The sequence below is a fragment of the Garra rufa genome, chromosome 16 (assembly GCF_049309525.1).
Source record: "Garra rufa chromosome 16, GarRuf1.0, whole genome shotgun sequence".
NCBI classification, from domain to species: Eukaryota; Metazoa; Chordata; class Actinopteri; order Cypriniformes; family Cyprinidae; genus Garra; species Garra rufa.
In genome coordinates, this window is record NC_133376.1 from 40,558,093 (window position 1) to 40,578,964 (window position 20,872).

General features: G+C 36.2%; 2 protein-coding genes across 2 annotated transcripts; both read right to left on the bottom strand.

The window, feature by feature from the left end:
• Positions 1 to 4,458: 4,458 nt before the first annotated feature.
• LOC141288143 (tripartite motif-containing protein 16-like protein) lies at positions 4,459 to 9,033 on the bottom strand. Its single transcript, XM_073820246.1, has 4 exons — positions 9,004 to 9,033; positions 8,390 to 8,549; positions 8,224 to 8,271; positions 4,459 to 8,034 (listed from the first exon to the last, which is right to left on the bottom strand). The coding sequence occupies exons 1-4, from the start codon at positions 9,031 to 9,033 to the stop codon at positions 7,520 to 7,522; spliced, it is 753 nt and encodes a 250-aa protein (XP_073676347.1). The 3' UTR covers positions 4,459 to 7,519.
• Positions 9,034 to 9,404: 371 nt separating this feature from the next.
• On the bottom strand, positions 9,405 to 10,129 carry LOC141288144 (E3 ubiquitin/ISG15 ligase TRIM25-like). Its single transcript, XM_073820247.1, has 2 exons — positions 9,515 to 10,129; positions 9,405 to 9,410 (listed from the first exon to the last, which is right to left on the bottom strand). Exons 1-2 carry the CDS (start codon positions 10,082 to 10,084, stop codon positions 9,405 to 9,407), a joined length of 576 nt encoding a protein of 191 aa, XP_073676348.1. The 5' UTR covers positions 10,085 to 10,129.
• Between the last annotated feature and the right edge of the window lie 10,743 nt (positions 10,130 to 20,872).

The following is a 20,872-nucleotide window of genomic DNA, read 5'->3' on the forward strand; positions in this document are numbered from 1 at the left end:
GCTTGTGAAAGGGGGTATGAGACCGTGCCTCTCACAGGAAACAAGCAATGGATGCAACGATTGCATTCCACTCCCTCAAGAGCTGATTTTGCGTACTCCTCACCATACACACACAGCTCGTGAGCCGTATGAAAGCTGCGGGTATCAGAGCGTGCCTTTTTCACAAGAAACAAGGAATGCATGCAATGATCCCATTTAATTACCTCGCGCAACAAACTCACTCAAGAGCTGAAAGTGCTTGTTCTTTACCACACACGTCACACGCAAGCCGATACTCCAAAGCCTCTGGTAAGAGGCTACAATCATCATACATTAATTAAAATGAAGATTAAGGCCTGTTTCACAATGCAAACATACATAGTAAAAGTGAAACTGACACAGACGTAGAGCTTCATATTTACAGTGTTTCTTTGTTCTCTGTGATTAAGTTGAACAAAGTGAAGCTATAAATGACTGAAATCATCCAGATTCAATCAGATTCACTGAATAGAAACTCAGTCACTGCATTTCACTTACATTTTGTCTGATGGAAGCATATATTTTGTCAAACAACAGGTAAATAGTTCACTGCGTTATTTTATGTTGTTTAATCAAGGTCTATTTTATAAAAGATTTTATTGGTAAGGGTTTTATGGCAAACAGTGAAAGTCTTCTTGCAGCTGCTGTTCATTTCTGCTGTGGTGTTCAGTGTGAATGCTGTAAACTGTTAATATGGTGCCGATACAAACACATATGAAAAGAGTATCAGCAAAATTTCATCAGTGTCTAGTTTTAAATACCTGTTTCTCTGTCTTCTGTTCCACAGCTGATACAATCTCATGGTTTTTATGGTCAATAACCGTACACAGCACACATATACATTTCTGATCAGTGCGACAGAAAACCTCAAGGATCTTCTCGTGTTTCTGGCAGATCATCTCCTGCAGTCGTCCAGTGGCATCAGTCAAATTGTGCTTCTTTCCTTTAAACCAACTCTCATGTTGTTCAAGGTGATTCTGACAGTAAGAGTTCAGACACATCAGACAGGACTTGACAGCTTTGTATTTTCTTCCAGTACAGACGTCACACTCCACATCTCCAGCTCCAGCGTCACAGTCAGCAGTAAGTTTGGTCTTCTTCAGTTTCTTCACCACTTCAGCCAGCATGGTGTTTCTAGCTAAAGCAGGTCTTGGACTGAAGGTCTGTCTGCACTGAGGGCAGCTGTAGACTCTCATCTGATCCTCCTGATCCCAGCAGCGTCTAATACAGCTCTTACAGTAACTGTGTCCACAGGAAGTTGTCACTGGTTCCTTCAGGAGATCCAGACACACTGCACACAAGAACTCATCCTGAGAAACTGTTGGTTCTGCCATTTTACTGCATGAAAAGAGAGACACAAAGACACAACAGCTCAACTAGACTTCAGTCATGTGTGTAAAAAAATGTCATTCCTGGTCCTGGAGAGTCTTGTAGGGTACAACAGGGCTAAAGGCACACCCTAAGAAAATTGTCCTTTTCACTGCGCCCAAAGCGTATGATTGCAGAAAAATATATACGTTTGTATTGAACATTTATGGAGCAACAGATTTTGTGTGAAAATAAATCACACATTTAGTTTAAAAATCGTATAAATGTACGAATTGGCAAAGGGGGCCTTTTACCCTGTGTGTGGGGTAAAAGGCTCACCAGCGTGGTGTAAAAGGCACACGGTGTTGATACAAACACTTTAGCTAAACTAATGCTTTTTAATAATGTCTAAGTTAATACTTTGGCTTTGTACTATTTTCCAGTGGTGGAAAATTTGTACCTGAAAGGGATAGTTCACCCAAAATAAAACTTTGATGTTTGTCTGCTTACCCCCAGGGACTTTGTTTCTTCAGTAAAACGCTAAGAAGAGCGCGTTCACAACAGCCGGCGCGTGATGAAGAGCAAGCAACTATAACTTCAGTCGATCAGGCTCAAAAATTGGGAGTCGGTGAAAAGTCAACACTCCCCGATGAGTTTGCGCAAACGTAATATTTAAATTTTTAATCGATTGCAACAATCAGGATAAGCACAAGTCAGTACCATTTAGCCACACAGAATGTTTGTTTTGTGTGTTAAGAGCTCAATGCATCGTCTAGGGCCGCAGGGTTTAATTTGGTTTTGTCTGTGTATGTTTTTTTGACTCTCAAAGCCATGGGTCCCATTGAATGCCATTATATGACTGAGAGACTACAATGGTTTGATTTAAAAATTTTCGTTTGAAACAAAGTCACCTACATCTTGGATGTCCTGGGGGTAAGCAGGTAAACGGAATATTGAATTAAGGGCAGGGTTTTATTGTGGTGCACCTCCTCTCTTGCTCATAGCAGACTGACAGTTACACAGGAGTGGTTAAGAATATGGTTGGAGATGCTGTCATGTAGGCGAGAAATAGGGGATGCAGTGAAGGAAGTGAAATAAGTGCAGTCAAGAAGGACAGTTCTGAGTTCTGACCTCTCAAAAGTAGAACAGATACCTACGAGATCAAAGGTGGATATCACGTTATTCACACTCACTTGCTATGTTGCTAATGAACATGATATTTTAGCTCTGTTGTTTTTATAAAAAAATAAATATGACGTACAAGACACTCAAAGTGCTTGCTATTTAATTCCATACGAAAGGTGTATTTATCATCTATTTTCACTTTAACACAAACGTGTATTAGATTTTTATAGAAATATGACAACAATCATAGTGTCATAGTGTTGCAGGAATATTCATGCACAATTTAAATAAATTATCACATGAATTTTTATATACAAATATAAAACATTTTAAAAAAAGAACGAGAACCAATACGCATTAGGGTTAGTAAAATTATTTGACATTTACTTGCAAAGTTACTAGCTGTCAGTAGAATGTGTGTTTGGGAACCATCAAATTAAAGTGTTAGCAGATATTAATCAGACAGTCTACTAATACTCTAAAGAGAATTAGTTGGCATGTAATACTAAAGTAAATGTCACACTGATGATAACACTTTGATAGCTATTTATATGAATTCACCTAATTACAGTAACAGAAATCAAACAAAAAACAAGTCTTGTGACTGATACTGCTGCGTTACACTTGTTTCCGCCTTCTAGTCATGTTCTTCCGTTAAAAAGAGGTCCAATGGTCCAGATTTCCAACAAATAAACTTTAATATGGTTAACAGAAGTACAAATTTCCAAATACAGGTATTTATGCGTTTGTGTGGTTTCCTATAAATAAATGTAGAAAATACAAAGTTACAACTCTATTTAACATCACTGGATTAAATTACGTACATCTTTACATATACAAGTGGCATTTCTAATATATATACATTGTGTAATACCATGGGCTTCAAAGGCAAAATAAATGTGGGTAGGTAAAAATACTGTATGCCATTTTCTGTAGTCTTGTGTCCTTTTACACAGAGTGCAAATAGGCCACCTTTTTTGCATTACCTAACTTTACAAAAGACAACTGTTAAATAACGTTTTCAGTGGCATAAATGATATTATGCACAATATATTGTTTTTGACGCGAGAGACCCGAGTTCACGTCCGCCTTTTGCCTTTAGTCATAGTCTCCATTGACTTTCATTCATTTTTAATTACAGAGCTCTACAACAGAATTTTTTTCAGAGTTTTTTACTAGTAATAATCAAATTGGAGAGCTCTCTAATCAGAATTATTACTAGTAAAAATTGATGTAGAGAGCTCTTTAATTGTAATTTTTGCTAGTAAGAATTCAATTGTAGAGCTCTGTAATTAAAAATGAATGGAAGTCAATGGAGACAAAGCAATGCAGTACAAAGGGGTTATTTTAAAAGTTATTTAAAGTTATTCGCTTCTACATTAGCCCATCATGTTTCTAACCATCCAAGAGCGCATTCGGCCTTAAAGGGGTCTTGTGATGTTGCTAAAAAGAGCATTATTTTGTGTATTTATTGTAATGCAATGTTTATGCAGTTTGAGTTCAAAAAACATTATTTTCCACATACTGTACATTATTGTTGCTCCTCTCTGTCCTGCCTTTCTGAAACGCTTTAGTTTTTACAACTCATAGTTGATTGAAACCAAGGTGTTCTTTGATTGGCTAGTCATCCCTTGCGTTGTGATTGGCCGAATACCTCAAGTGTGTGACGGAAATGTTATGCCCCTTACCATGCGTTTCTCAGCGCGAAACAATAAAACCCATTATAAACAAGGCATTTGTTGCATCCACTGGGGACATAACTACTGATTATAATGACTCATACTATCTTTTTACGCATTGCACCAAATATATATATATATATATATATATATATATATATATATATATATATATACATACAATGTGTGTGTGTACAGTAAATACATGCATAAAAACATATATAGATATATAAATACTGCATGTAGTGTGTTTGTCTGTGCACGCATTTACTAATCTGCGGATATACTTTAATCTAATACAGGTTTATGGAAAACACGGTTGGCAGCATTGAATTGCATTCATTTTCTGTTTATTTGTGATCACATGATGACTCAGAGCATTCATACCCTCTTCTTGCACTGTTCCACAGCAACAAACTTGATCTAAACACATTTTGAAATGAAAGAAATAAAGTAATAATAGCATGTAGCACTTTGTTTACTAGCATATATTTGGTGTTGCATTGTATGCATGTTCTGTAAAGCTGCATGTACAAGTGATGCACTAATAAATATGAATACAAATATTTGCATAGATATACAGACAGACCCAGCAATGCAAGTGAATTACCCACTAATAACCTCTCCGGATATATTAGCGACAAAACCTGATGTAAGTAGCACTGTCTTGTTCAGACTGATGTCATCCATTGTACGAACAAATGTTGCCAACATTTCCGCTAATGAGTTAGCATCCAGACTGCTATATGCTTTTACTGCCATCCCCGGTGTACATGCGTTAATGAGCAGCTTTATTTACCTTAACCGTTGCGTTTTCGCTAGACTTAAAAAGTATGTGCTTTTTTTGACAGATCTGAGATTTAAAAATGGTGCTACCGGAAATGCTTCAGGATCAGGGCCCATATTCACAAAACATCTTAAGGCTAAAAGTAACCCATAACCCTGCGATTTAGGAGAAAATCTTCAAACTAATGGGCATGTCAGTCCTTAATTAAGGACTCCTAATTTTTTGCTCTAAGAGTATTTCACAAAGCGTTTTAGTGCTAAAACTAGCTCCTAAATCTGTAAAATGTAGGGAGTATTGAGGAGGACTCTTAAGTCACTAAGACCTGTCCCTACTTGCTGAAAAAAAAAGAAAAAAAAAAAATCACAGAAATTCTAATGGTTGCCACTACAGATACCATTACAAACCCCTTTTAACCATTAAAACATGTTTTCCTGTAGTGTGTTTTGGGACATGTTCCATTAGGATTTAGTAGTTTTAACAAGCCACTAAAAAAGGCGACCAATTACCAGCAAAGACCAACAGGCACAATTACATTTTCCATTAAAACCAGTAAAATCATTAAAAAATCTAAAATGTTTGTTGCTGGTAATCCGCCTTCAGAATGTAAACATTTTAGAAACATGCTGCATTTATTTGCATCTCTTTTTTTATTTTTGGTTGTGGAGGTTATCCCAAATCCATTTTTTTTTTTTTTTTTTATTCTTGTTTTCATTAACAAGTTGGGCAAGAACTAACAGCTGTTCTTACATCCAGTTTGGTTTTCTTTTCTTGCATGTCTTACTATCAGCCATGATTATTCTACTCTGTTAATTAAAAGGCTGTTTATATGTATATCAGCTAATTGTTTATGAGAAGCACATATGTAAGAGGCTGACTATAGCTAAACATATACTTTAATTAGTGACACTTGGCCTGCATTTTAAAAATATTTAGTCGAATGTGGCAGCATTTTTTTTTAAAACCTTTATTTGAATATAACATAATGTTAAACTCTACAATATTTCTATGAATAAATGTCTGACAGAGGCCCCTCCCCTATGAGCCAATCACAGTGTGCATAGTTAATAAGCATGCTGACATCATCCATAGCTACGAGATCACTCTCAGCTTAAGACTTCTCTCTATTCCTTAGTAAAAGCTGGTCTCAGCAGCTTTGCGAATAGGTTTTAAAAGAAAACTCTCAGCTAAAAGCTTTTACTGCTATTTAGGAGAACTCTTAGCAGTAAGATAAAATGTTTTGTGAATACGGGCCCAGACGTGCAGTAGCATTCCAACGTGCTTTTTATTGTTTACGTCTACTATACTATAATAAAACTGCGTGGTATGACTTGGCTGGAAACGAGGCTTGGCTTGCTTTACTGTGGCTCGGTGTGTTTTTCCACTGCAGTTTAGTACAGCTTCAAAGTGGGTGGGATTATAGATCACGATGCATGTGATGGTCATTTAAAGTGAGCCGTGCAAACACATAATACTGCATTGGCTCTTGCTGACTATTTAAATCTAGCGGATTTGGTGTTTCGTGTCTCAAATTCAATAGTTTCCTTTTCCATTACCCCTTAAATTGTGCAAATTGACATTGCAAATTGAAAATACGCCTAGTGGAAACGCGTCGATTGCGCAAAAACTCCCATACATCGCAAACAAGTTTTTACACTCAAATCTGTAATGGAAACGGGCCTAATGACAATAGCTGCGTTTCCATTACCCCTTTAAATTGTGAAAATTGAAAATACGCCTAATGGATATGCGTAAAAATTAGGTGTTTTTTTAGGCAATTCGAAAAAGCAATATTTCGCAAAACAGCAATGGAAACACCGATTATGGCTTTTTCCCACTGCGTGGTATGACTAAGCAACTAGGCTTGGCTTGCTTTACTGTGGCTCAGTGTTTTCCACTGCAGTGTAGTGAAGCTTCAAAGTGGGTGGGATTATAGAACATACAGCCATTTTTTTTTGCAAGTAGCATTGAAATGGTGATTTAAAGTGAGGCGTGCAAACAAATAATACTGCGCTGGCTGTTGCTGACTATTTAAATTTAGCGGATTTGGCGTTTTGTGTCGCAAATTCAATAGTTGCATTTCCATTACCCCTTTAAATTGCGCAAATTTAAATTGAAAATTGAAAATACACTAAATTAATTCAATATCCCTGTCTACAATCATGTGTGCTTTCAGCTTTTATCAAAATGTCAGCATTGATCCAACATTCAACATCTAAACCAACATGTTGGTTTGGATGAAAAATTAATCCTATAACAATACACCACTAGGATTAATTTTCCAAAGCAGCTGTGTACCTGTTTATATCATCCTGAGATTCTGACCTGTGTGTTATCAGCTGTTACTTTGGTACTTAATCTGAGTTCAATTTTGTGATGCTTGGTTAATGATATTGTGTATTGTGTTTCCAGAATGAAAACATGGTCAAATCCCGTGCAAAATGAGGGCATTTTGAGTTTCGCAGAAAACGGAGAAAATTGCAACGCGTGTGGAAAGTGTCTTTGTTTCAAGAACTGAAGAAATGGTTTGGGAAATCTGGCCAGATGAATCAGTTAAAGTGTGTTAGCAATCGAGAAAAACTGTAACACAAATAATTCTGATTCATCAACACAGTTTCACTGATGATCCAGAACAAACCCAAAACCCAGGATAGAGCGGCTGAGTGAATGTGGTGTGGACTGTGTGGATGAGGCTCATTGTGTCAGAGACGCTGTAGAAGGACAGAGTTCCTGCACTGTGATCCACAAACACTCCTATTCTACTGCTGATGGGCTCTACAGGGAGATCAGTCCATTTGTTATTGTGTATGAATGAGAAACTGGAGGGATGGCACTCCAAACTCCAGGCCTGATCATTAGATCCAAACCCACACTCTTTACCCCGTCCCTTCCTGCTGATGCTCTTATATGACACTGATATATGCACAAACCCACTCCACTCAATCTCCCAGTAACAGCGTCCACACACACTCTCTCTACACAACACCTGCCACACATCAAATCTGTCTGGATGATCAGGATACGGCTGAACTTTTTCAGTGTTAGTAATCACTCTGTTGTTCTCAGACAGACGGAGGAGTTTATTCACTGTGTTCAGATCCAGAGTGAGCTGATGGAAATCTGATGGAGATAAAACACATCAGAATCAGGAATTAGGAATTATGTCTTTTCATGTAGCTGAACTCTTCATGTTCAGTGTATCAGTACAGATGACCAGATATCCTGTGCATTTACATAAATTATAAACCTCTTCTTCAAGAAGAACATGAACACACTCTGTTCAATCTGCTTGTTTTCTTACTGACTTACATTGTAGGAAGTCCTTCCTGGTCCAGAGAACAATGTTGGTGGATGTGACTGTGGAAATCAACAGACATGAACAGTGTGATTCTCATGACCCTGCATCCATTCCTAAGACATTTCTAATATGATGTTCTCCATGATATGAGATGATGATGAATCTCCAGGACTTTACCTCTGTCTGAGATCTTCTTCAGCTCCTCTTTGCAGAAATCCACCAGTTTGTCTCTCATCTGATGGACAGATTCGCTCAGAACATCAAAAGAGACGAGACAACTGAAAGGATCGGCATTTACATCTGTAGATTCAGGAGGTGCTGAGAGAGACTGGAAACTCTACAGAAAACAGAAATCAAAACTCATCAGCTCAGAGAAATTATTCCTGAGAGATTTCAAAAGCTGAACACAATTTGTAAGCATTGTCTCTTTCAAAAGATGATCAGATGAGAGTCTGACTGATGATTATATAATAAGACACTCATGAAATGTTGCTCTGTGAGTTTCGTGTCACAGCATAAATAATAATATAAAAGTGAACATTGACTAAAGTGTCAGCGAACTCCTCCGATCGCTGTGAGCAAAAGTCAGTAAAAGCCTCCTTTAGCGATCCAATGTGTTTTGTAAGAAAAATATCCATATTTTAAACAAGGCTCACTTTAATCTAGCTTGCGCAGTTGTACACGAAACTTGCCTCTTTTGGGAAGGGATTGAAATGTCATCGAAGCTGTTCGCCAATTGCAATGCACTGGGACTGCACAACACAACACGTTTGGTTTTTCTGAAGGCGGACCTTCATCACACCCAGAACTAATCGAGCCATTTGTGGCAGGCTGGGAAGAAAGCTATTGCAATAATGTAAATTATCTGAAAAATAATGCATTTTTCGAACCACCAAGCATGACAGTGTGTTCTAGTGCAACCAAAAACAAAGTCTTTGTAAAACAGCATAATGGGACCCCTGCTTTCTACACTTCATACTGAATCTATTATTTATATTGCCTCTACATTGTGTTTGTTATAATAAATTACAAAAACTGCAGTCTGCTTTTACGATCCGTGCTGTGAGGAGTAGGATGCGCACAGATAGAGAAGCATTTCTATTGGCTGTGGTCTGCAGGTATTATGGCCAATCACAAAAGATGGTATTACCATACACACAAGTATTCTGTAACGTTTCTGGTCTACATTGGGCTACGCCTGGGATGGCATGGTGTGAATGCTATAAGCTGTTAATATGGGTCCCGATATAAACACATGAAACGAGTGTCAGCAATACATCTTTAGTGTCTAGCTTTAAATACCTGATTCTCTGTCCCTTGTGCTGCGGCTGAGATAGTGTAGTGGTTTTTATGTTCATCCATACACAGCACACATGTGCATTTCTGATCAGTGCGACAGAAAACCTCAAGGATCTTCTTGTGTTTCTGGCAGATCATCTCCTGCAGTCGTCCAGTGGGATCAGTCACTTTGTGTGGTTTACGTGAATGAAACTCCTCATGACGGTCAAAATGAGTTTGACAGTAGGATTCTTGACACACCAGACAGGACTTGACAGCTTTGTATTTTCTTCCAGTACAGACGTCACACTCCACATCTCCAGCTCCAGCGTCACAGTCAGCTGTAAGTTTGGTCTTCTTCAGTCTCTTCACCACTTCAGCCAAGATGGTGTTTGTAGCTAAAGCAGGTCTTGGACTGAAGGTCTGTCTGCACTGAGGGCAGCTGTAGACTTTCGTCTGATGCTCCTGATCCCAGCAGCGTCTAATACAGCTCTTACAGTAACTGTGTCCACAGGGAATGGCCACTGGATCCTTTAAGAGATCCTGACATACTGCGCACAAGAAATCATCCTGAGAAACTCTGGCTTCTGCCATTTTGCGGCATGAATACAGAGACACAACCACCCTCAACTACACTTCAGTTTCACTTTCCATAACCTCAGCTTCCTGTTTACTGGTTCTCTGAGTGCCGTGTGCAAAGCAGCTTCCTCCTTCCTGTCCTGGACTGAGAACATCTTTAAATTACAAACCAATTTATGATTTTGAATTGAGGAAGTAAACAAGATACAATACTATTTGAATTATGTTAGGAAGTAGAATGAAAGTTAAGAAAATGAAAGTGAAAGTGACGTGTGGACATACGGTGACGCATTGCTGCCACACACTTATTTTTTTTCCCACTCAGCTATATCGTTATAACGAGATCTTTTCTCGTTAACGACATCTTTTCTCGTAAAAACGACATAATTTTCTCGTTAAAACGACATCTTTTCTCGTAAAAAACGACATAATATGTCATAAAAACGATCTGATGTTCCTGTTATAGATGATATGATTATGTTATGTGAGGGCGTTTGTCCACGCTGCCTTTGCCACAGTCCTGACATAAAGGAGGATGCACGCTGCTGGAGTTAGAATACACTAGCTATATATAGAAATACACTGTTTTAATAATTTTAATGTAATGGTTTCAATTGTAGCGTGTTTAAAAGGATTAATCTCCAATCTGCCCTCAGACCCAGAGGATTTAAGATGATCGATCAAAACTGTTATTTCTGAATAATCGACTCTGAGTTTGGAATATTATTTGGATGAAAGTTTGATTTTGAAATGAAATAGAAATGACAAACGGTTTGATTGTATTATGATAAATAATTTCGTTCTGTTTAAAAAATTGACAAAATCAATGAAAAACAAAATCAGTTTTAGTATTTTTATCTGTGGGTAAACTGAGAGCTTATGCTTTAATAATTATATGTGGGCGGCAATGAAAAGCCACTTTTCGACTCAACCTGTCTTTACTGTCTATCTCATCATGCAGAATAAATACAAATTAAAAAAAATACAAACAAATCTAGCTTAATTTCGTTTTTCTGTTTCTCAAACATAACGAAATAATAATAATAATAATAATAATAATAAGCTATTATTATTATTATTATTATTATTATTATTATTATTATTAGGCCTATTATTATATTTTTCTTATTATGAATTTTATTTATTTATTTCTGCTCGTATTTCGATTTGCTGTTAAATCAATCAAAAAGTCAATTATTCAGAATTAATAGTTTTGATTATCTTAAATCAGATTTTGTAATAATAATAATAATAATAATAATAATAATAATAATAATAAGCATAATAACAATTTGAGTAGGGTCCGTGTACTTTTTCGTTCATTCATTATTCAATTTCGGAATGAAAGATGAAATTTAAAAAAGGGTGCAGCTTGGTTTTTTGTTTAAAAGAAAAAAAGCAGAAACGGCTGTATTTTGTTTTCCAAATGTATTGTTGTCATCAAATAATAGTAATAGAAAATTGGACGCATTTCCGATCGTTTTTTAATTTGTAATATTTATTTGTACATTTATTGTATTTCATTTGAATGATCCTATCTTTACCCGGAAGTAAATTACACCGTCGTGCGGGTATCAGTTATTATTGTCTAGTAGTATTACTTACTAAGATCTATATTACTATCACACGAGCCAATGGCAATTAAATGCACTGATGCATAGTCAGATAATGAATGAAATACAACTGTTCACGAACAGAAGATTGTATTTGACTCATGCTGCATACGCAATGACAATGCCTGTAAATATAGATTTACAACTACGATTAGAGTTGTTTGCATAAAATGCACCGTGAACATTCACACGTTTGCCTAGCTGTGATAGGCTACAATTTATCTCCATTAATACTATTTTCTCAATTCTGCGCATATATTTTCATTTACCTTACATCAATTGCTCGATCAATATTATCATCACATATTTTACATTTGTAACTGTAGGTACCACAAACAATTTAATATAGCTAAGTTTGTGTATTTTTACAGGTAGTAAAATACTGTGTGTGCTGCTTATAAACACCAGAGAGATAATGATTCATGAAAAAGATGGTCTTTCTTTACTCATCTCACTTGCACAAAATAAATGCAGTAATAGAAATTACAGAAACGCACAAAATACACTGAAATACACTGAGAATTATATGCATTTAAAAATTTGGTGGGGTTGAAGTCATCCCCCCGGATCTTCTGCATCCACTCAGCCCGTACGCATGCAGCGTCAACGGGGAATGCGACGAAACGGTACAAAAATGCACACAACGATGAAGTGCTGAGTCTCCTCTCTTGAATCCTAAAAACACTCAATGTGAAAAAATATCTCTGTGGTAATGGAACTCGGTCGCTGTTGTCTCTCGCTCTCGCTGTCAGATCACCGGAATGTCGGATCACCATAGTGATGCGCGGGTTGGGTTTTTGTTTTTCAACCCTCGGGTCCCGCAATTATGAAATTATTTGGCCCGAGCCAGCCCGCCCAGCACCACTGTGTCTATTTTTACAACCCGCCCCGCACCCGCGACCATTAAATAAACATACTATGCATTGTAATGCAAATGAAAACAGCTTTTTTTAGCCCGAAAGTGCTTGGAAACATCGCCCTTTAAACTGGCAACAACCTACTGTACGATTATGAATATGAACCATAAATCAAATCATATTAATAACAAGATAATCAGTGGTGTAACGTTAGTGGTGCCGGAAGAAAAGTGGGTATTTGCTTCATTTATGAATATCGTTTTAAATTTTCTATTTGAACGCATTCGTTTACTTGGACTGAAAGGTTTACAGGTTCACTGGTTTAAGGAAGTTCTGATCATAAAAATCGGCTCCTTTTTATTTGTAAGGTATTGTTTTCGTTATTATGTACTGTTTAAAATGACTTCGGTGCGGGAGACGCAGCGGGCGCAATAACCAAATACATTTCAAAGCAAGCCGGTGCCACAGTCCTGACTGCATCATTGCTGTCTTTATTGTGTGTTTTTAGCGAATATTTACATTAATTCACATATGACTGGATGTGGTTGACTGTCATGATTTTGGCTAATGCAGGAAAATGCGCATCAGAGGAGATTTAAATACGCATAGCACCAGGCCTGCAGAGCTGAATGTGCGCTCGCGCAACACAGTCTCACTCCCAAGTCGTCACATATTGACGTTTGGCCAGGACCCTTTGGCGTCGCATTTTTACGCACAGGGTACCCCTTCAGCGTCATTTTTGGACGTGCAGGGTCCTCCACTACTTTAAATAAGAAACCCTTGGCGTCAATAAGCTGACGCGAAAGGCACTGTGAATTTTATCGTCATGATTAAATGATCTATTGGGTAATAATATTGCCATTATTGCATATGTATTGGGGTGTGATTGTTCAATGCAAACAGTCACAACAGACACATTTACGAGCACGTAACCCAACCCCTGCCCCTAAACCTAACCACTTGTCAATAACTTAATAACAATAACGAGAACTTGTCACTTCTCGGAGGCTGACCCGTTTTGGCCCTTTAAACAACATGTAATGAATCTGATCCATGATTTTGTCGTCACAGAGATATTTTTTCACATTGAGTGTTTTTAGGATTCAAGAGAGGAGACTCTTCATCGTTGTGTGCATTTTTCTACCGTTTCGTCGCATTCCCCGTTGACGCTCTATGCGTACGGACTGAGTGGATGCAGAAGATCCGGGGGGATGACTTCAACAACATTTTTAAATGCATATAATTCTCAGTGTATTTCAGTGTATTTTGTGCGTTTCTGTAATTTCTATTACTGCATTTATTTTGTGCAAGTGAGATGAGTAAAAGCTATATTAAATTGTTTGTGGTACCTACAGTTACAAATGTAAAATATGTGATGATAATATTGATCGAGCAATTGATGTAAGGTAAATGAAAATATATGCGCAGAATTGAGAAAATAGTATTAATGGAGATAAATTGTAGCCTATCACAGCTAGGCAAACGTGTGAATGTTCACGGTGCATTTTATGCAAACAACTCTAATCGTAGTTGTAAATCTATATTTACAGTAGGCATAATTGTCATTGCGTATGCAGCATGAGTCAAATACAATCTTCTGTTCGTGAACAGTTGTATTTCATTCATTATCTGACTATGCATCCGTGCATTTAATTGCCATTGGCTCGTGTGATAGTAATATGGATCTTAGTAGTATTTTTAGTGATACTAGACAATAATAATTGATTCCCGCACGTCGGTGTAATTTACTTCCGGGTAAAGATAGGATCAGTCAAATGAAATACAATAAATGTACAAATAAATATTACAAATTAAAAAACGATCGGAAATGCGTCCAATTTTCTATTACTATTTGATGACAACAATACATTTGGAAAACAAAATACAGCCATTTCTGCTTTTTTTCTTTTAAACAAAAAACCAAGCTGCACCCTTTTTAAATTTCATCTTTCATTCCGAAATTGAATAATGAATGAACGAAAAAGTACACGGACCCTTGATTCTTCGTATTTTTGTTCGTGGGTAAAACACATGAGCTTATTGCTTGAATATTAATTTAACATGCCTGTGCGGCCTTGATACTTAGTATGATTATATACAAATTACACATTATTTATTATGTTTTATTAAATTTTATCTTTAGCTGAATCAAGCCACGAATCCGGTTTTTCATCTGGATTATAGGCTACTGTGGAAATATGCTGGGCTGTGTTTCCCGATAACGATTGATCTTAGCGCTTAAGAGCGTTTTCTACGAGTCACTTTGCGAACGTTCGTTATTGTTTTACGTGCGTTTCCCAAAAATGCACTTAACACAATTGCACGTAGCCCTGTTTTAAGTGCTACTTAGGAGTCGCTATCCGTTGGTAAAGTGCTGAAATGTCACATGCTGTTATAGCAATCCATCTAATTTTTTATTTCCGATTCTTCTTCTACTTGTGTGAATGTGTATTCAACTCGAATAACATAAAAAGTCCTGTGATTTCTTCTTGAGCAAGTTTAAAAACATAAATTAACTGGAAAATAAAACAAATTCTAACAGTCCTTGCCGGAAATGACATCTGCATCATTTTCGATATTATTATGGAACCTTAATTATTTAAGTAGAATTATGTATCAATTTCTTTATCAACAGTTGCTTATCTCACATCAAAATAAATCAATAAGTAAATAAAGAAATAAATAAGCTCTTACATTTATTTTTGAAAAGTTTATCCTAATTATCTTTAATTAGGACAAAAATTTAAATAAGCACATACCTAGGGGTGGAGACACTAGCAAAATGGCTGAAACCAAAAAACAAAGAAAAGACATTTTTCAATAAGAGGAAATTAATATTATTTTAGAGGAGGTGGAGCTACAAAAACCTCCTAGGTTTACCTCCTTTTGACAGACACTTACCATCTTGAAATCTAGTTCAATTAGATTTAAGTATTTTTTTTTATAAATGTGCCTTAGGAAAAAACTGATGTTACTGGTGTCCATCTTGAGACAAAACAAAGGGACTGATATTTTAAGATCAGTCAGTGCAAGTGTCCTTCAGTAAAAAAAGCTCAGACTTGCATTTTAGTCTGGACTAGGCTTAAGCCTTGTCTGTGAAAAGAGGGGTATATATTTTACTACACCTTGAGTCTTGAGGGTGTGTGTGGCAATATAGTATTAGGGCCTATCTATTAGCCTATCGATATAGGTGCAGAAAAATGTTTAATGTGCACATGCTTTATCAGCACTGTTTTATATAAATGTACTCTTCATATACATTTATAAAAAGACAACCTTTGACCATTATGAACCTAACAAGAGAATAAATTCAGGGAAGAGATAATTAATGCAATTTCTAAAATCAGTGATTCAGTTTCTTCAAGTGGGGCCTTCTGCAATTAGTGAAATAGACGACAATCAGTGTGTGACATGTGAATATTATCACAGCCTGAAAAACTTTAAGTTTTAAGTTTGTAATTTTAATTAAAACATTTTTTTTTTCATTCTAACATTTATTATGTAATTTTATTTTATTTATGTATTATTTCTATATTGAATTGTGTAATGAGTAGAAAATAGAAATTAATAAATATATACGTACCAATAAAATGAAAAATTACTTTGAAGAGAAGTACATTTTAGGTGCAATTTGCCGGTTGTCCAGTAGGTGCCCTCATAACTCTGTCCCCTTACGATGCACTTAAGGCTTTCCGATTACTCCAGAGCACTCGTAAATCTACGAAGATTTTCAAGTGCTACTTAAGTTACGATGTTTTTGGGAAACAGACCGTAATATTAAGATCAGTCGTACGATCATTTTTACGAACAACTTAGGCTTACGATGCTTTTGGGAAACGCAGCCCTGCGCAGTCTCTGAGTGTAAGCACAATGGTAGGTTACAGATAATGAACTCACACGGGAAAGACTGTACATTACCTCTTGTTGGATTTATGCGAATTAAATAAACACAATTTTGTTTCCGATTCTTTTATTGAAGTAGACCTTTCAAACTGCATAGAGAGACATAAATTGGCGAGAGCGCACCCTGTATTTTTACTAAGGCAATTTGTAACGTTTTGTTGTTATCGTGGAAGTTCATAAAATAAAGCAGACAATTATATTTCTTTCCTCTGTAATCACAAAGTAAGGGATCGCGCTGGCGCCGACCCGAGAAGTGCAGTGTTGCGCTTTATAAATGAGACTTGCAAAGAAACGTCGTTGTGACTAATTTGCAGAGCGGTACATCAGACGAACATTTATTCTGCATGATGGGACAGACCGTAAAGACAGGCTGAGTTGAAAAGTGGCTTTTCCGGGCCGCTCACGCACAAATATTAAAGCATATAAGCACTCTTTTCATGAAATAAAATCTGGCTTTATTTATTTATTTTCCTTTTTTAAACAGAACGAAATCATCATCATCATAACACGATCAAACCGTGTGTCATTTTTCTTTTATTTATTTCTGATAGCCTACTATTTAAATTTTCTTTAAAATCAAACTTTCATCCAAATAATATTCCAAGCTCAGAGTCAGAAATAACAGTTTTGATCTGATCATCTTTAATCCTCTGGGTCTGAGGGCAGATTAGTATGGAGATTAATCCTAATGAAGAAAAGATGTCGTTTTAACGAGAAAAGATCTCGTTTTTAGGAGAAAAGATGTCGTTTTAACGAGAAAAGATCTCGTTTTTAGGAGAAAAGATGTCGTTTTAACGAGAAAAGATGTCATTTTAACGAGAAAAGATCTCGTTTTTACGAGAAAAGATGTCGTTTTTACGAGAAAAGATCTCGTTATTACGAGAAAAGATGTCGTTTTAACGAGAAAAGATGTCGTTTTTACGAGAAAAGATGTCGTTTTTACGAGAAAAGATCTCGTTATTACGAGAAAAGATCTCGTTATTACGAGAAAAGATGTCGTTTTTACGAGAAAAGATCTCGTTATTACGAGAAAAGATGTCGTTTTAACGAGAAAAGATGTCATTTTAACGAGAAAAGATCTAGTTTTAACGAGAAAAGATGTCGTTTTAACGAGAAAAGATGTCGTTTTAACGAGAAAAGATCTCGTTATTACGAGAAAAGATCTCGTTTTAACGAGAAAAGATGTCATTTTAACGAGAAAAGATGTCATTTTAACGAGAAAAGATCTCGTTTTTACGAGAAAAGATCTCGTTATTACGAGAAAAGATGTCGTTTTAACGAGAAAAGATGTCGTTTTAACGAGAAAAGATCTCGTTTTAACGAGAAAAGATCTCGTTTTTACGAGAAAAGATCTCGTTTTTACGAGAAAAGATGTCCTTTTAACGAGAAAAGATCTCGTTTTAACGAGAAAAGATGTCATTTTAACGAGAAAAGATCTCGTTTTTACGAGAAAAGATCTCGTTTTTACGAGAAAAGATGTCGTTTTTACGAGAAAAGATCTCGTTTTTACGAGAAAAGATGTCGTTTTAACGAGAAAAGATCTCGTTTTTACGAGAAAAGATGTCCTTTTAACGAGAAAAGATCTCGTTTTAACGAGAAAAGATGTCATTTTAACGAGAAAAGATCTCGTTTTTACGAGAAAAGATGTCGTTTTAACGAGAAAAGATCTCGTTTTTACGAGAAAAGATGTCGTTTTTACGAGAAAAGGTCTCGTTATAACGACATAGCTGAGTGGGAAAAAAAAATAAGTGTGTGGCAGCAATGCGTCAGCGTATGGACAAGTATGTTGTTCCATATTAAGAATTTGTGCTCTGCAATTAACCCAGGGGTTGTCAACTCTGGCCGAGATCCAATGTCCTGAAGATTTTATCTCCAACCCTAATCTAACACACATATACAAGTTGATCAATGTCTTTAGGATCGCTAGAAAGTTACAGACTTTCTTTGAAAGACTGAAAATTTTGAAGGTTAATACAGTTAACAAAAACACAAATCATTGGGTTTGGATCAAATTCTAAACTTAAACTTAAACCACAGTTAAACCTGTCTGTAAAGTGTGCCTATTAAACAGTTACAGGAAACCAGACTTCTTGGGCTTATGCTAGACAGTAGGGTGAAGTGGTCAAAACAGATATAGTATAAATACAGTAAAAGTTATGGGAAGAGGTTACGAGATGTGTAAAAATTTTCACCACAGTAAAAATTTTCACCACAGTATTGCATCTCTCAAATTGTGCAAACAATGGTTCTTACTTATTTAGACTACTGTTCAGTGGTGAGGTCGAGTACATCATGTAAAGACTTAAACATAAAATAATTACAGCTAATCCAGAACACAGCTGCACGACTTACTCTGAAGTGTAATAGAAGGGTTAATATTATGAGAATGCACACTTTAGGTTGGCCACTTGTGAAGGATAGGACAACTGTTTTAATGTCTTAGTACTAGTCCTAATTTGAATACTAGGCTTGCATCAGAAAGATATTTTAAAAACAAATGCAATGGACTGTAATGTATATGAAAAAATGAAAATGTGGAATAACTTGCCATCAAACATTACATGTTTTTAAATGTCTAAAATTAGGTTTTAAAAAATCTTTAAAGAAATATCTATAATGGCACAATGTAGCGTAATTGAATTTGGGGTACGTGTGTTTTATTGAATTGATTTTTATTGTTTTGGATTAATGTAGTTTTGTATCTGTTTACTTGTTGGACCTCAAGAAGAATAGCCGCACCTCTGATATTTTCAGAAAGACATCCTGGGATATTTTATGACCACAGAGAGTTAAGTCCTCGGTTTAACGTCTCATAGAAAGGACAATGCTTTCTGACAGTATAGTTTTCTTCAGAATCCTTTAACCGATAATGGACAGTGTCGACTTGCGTGCAGCTGTAAAGCACAGCCGGACACACAATACTCGTTCTCATTATCTCAGGGAACCAAGCTTACATTAGTAGCCGCAGCATTCCCTTTCTAAATGGTCTCTCACATTACATTAATATGTTTCGGGAACAATGTCTAAGCTCAGAACAAAAAGCTGTCCTCCGAACCCAGCCCTAGAGTGAAAGAAAAAAAATTCTACAACATTTAAAGACTAGATATTGAAATAACATTCAGAAATGTGACCCTGGACCACAAAACCAGTCATAAGGTTAAATTTTAAAAACTGAGATGTATACATCACATGAAAGCTCAATAAATAAGCTTTCTATTGATGTATTGTTTGTTAGGACAATATTTGGCCGAGATACAACTATTTGAAAATCTGGAATCTGAGGGTGCAAAAAAAATCTAAATATTGAGAAAATCACCTTTAAAGTTGTCCAAATTAAGTTCTTAACAATGCATATTACTAATCAAAATCAGCAGCACACACAAAATCAGCAGCACACACAAAAATAAGCAGCACACACAGTATTTTACTACCTGTAAAAATACACAAACTTAGCTATATTAAATTGTTTGTGGTACCTACAGTTACAAATGTAAAATATGTGATGATAATATTGATCGAGCAATTGATGTAAGGTAAGTGAAAATATATGCGCAGAATTGAGAAAATAGTATTAATGGAGATAAATTGTAGCCTATCACAGCTAGGCAAACGTGTGAATGTTCACGGTGCATTTTATGCAAACAACTCTAATCGTAGTTGTAAATCTATATTTACAGTAGGCATAATTGTCATTGCGTATGCAGCATGAGTCAAATACAATCTTCTGTTCGTGAACAGTTGTATTTCATTCATTATCTGACTATGCATCCGTGCATTTAATTGCCATTGGCTCGTGTGATAGTAATATGGATCTTTTTTTTCTTTTAAACAAAAAACCAAGCTGCACCCTTTTTTAAATTTCATCTTTCATTCCGAAATTGAATAATGAATGAACGAAAAAGTACACGGACCCTTGATTCTTCGTATTTTTGTTCGTGGGTAAAACACATGAGCTTATTGCTTGAATATTAATTTAACATGCCTGTGCGGCCTTGATACTTAGTATGATTATATACAAATTACACATTATTTATTATGTTTTATTAAATTTTATCTTTAGCTGAATCAAGCCACGAATCCGGTTTTTCATCTGGATTATAGGCTACTGTGGAAATATGCTGGGCTGTGTTTCCCGATAACGATTGATCTTAGCGCTTAAGAGCGTTTTCTACGAGTCACTTTGCGAACGTTCGTTATTGTTTTACGTGCGTTTCCCAAAAATGCACTTAACACAATTGCACGTAGCCCTGTTTTAAGTGCTACTTAGGAGTCGCTATCCGTTGGTAAAGTGCTGAAATGTCACATGCTGTTATAGCAATCCATCTAATTTTTTATTTCCGATTCTTCTTCTACTTGTGTGAATGTGTATTCAACTCGAATAACATAAAAAGTCCTGTGATTTCTTCTTGAGCAAGTTTAAAAACATAAAT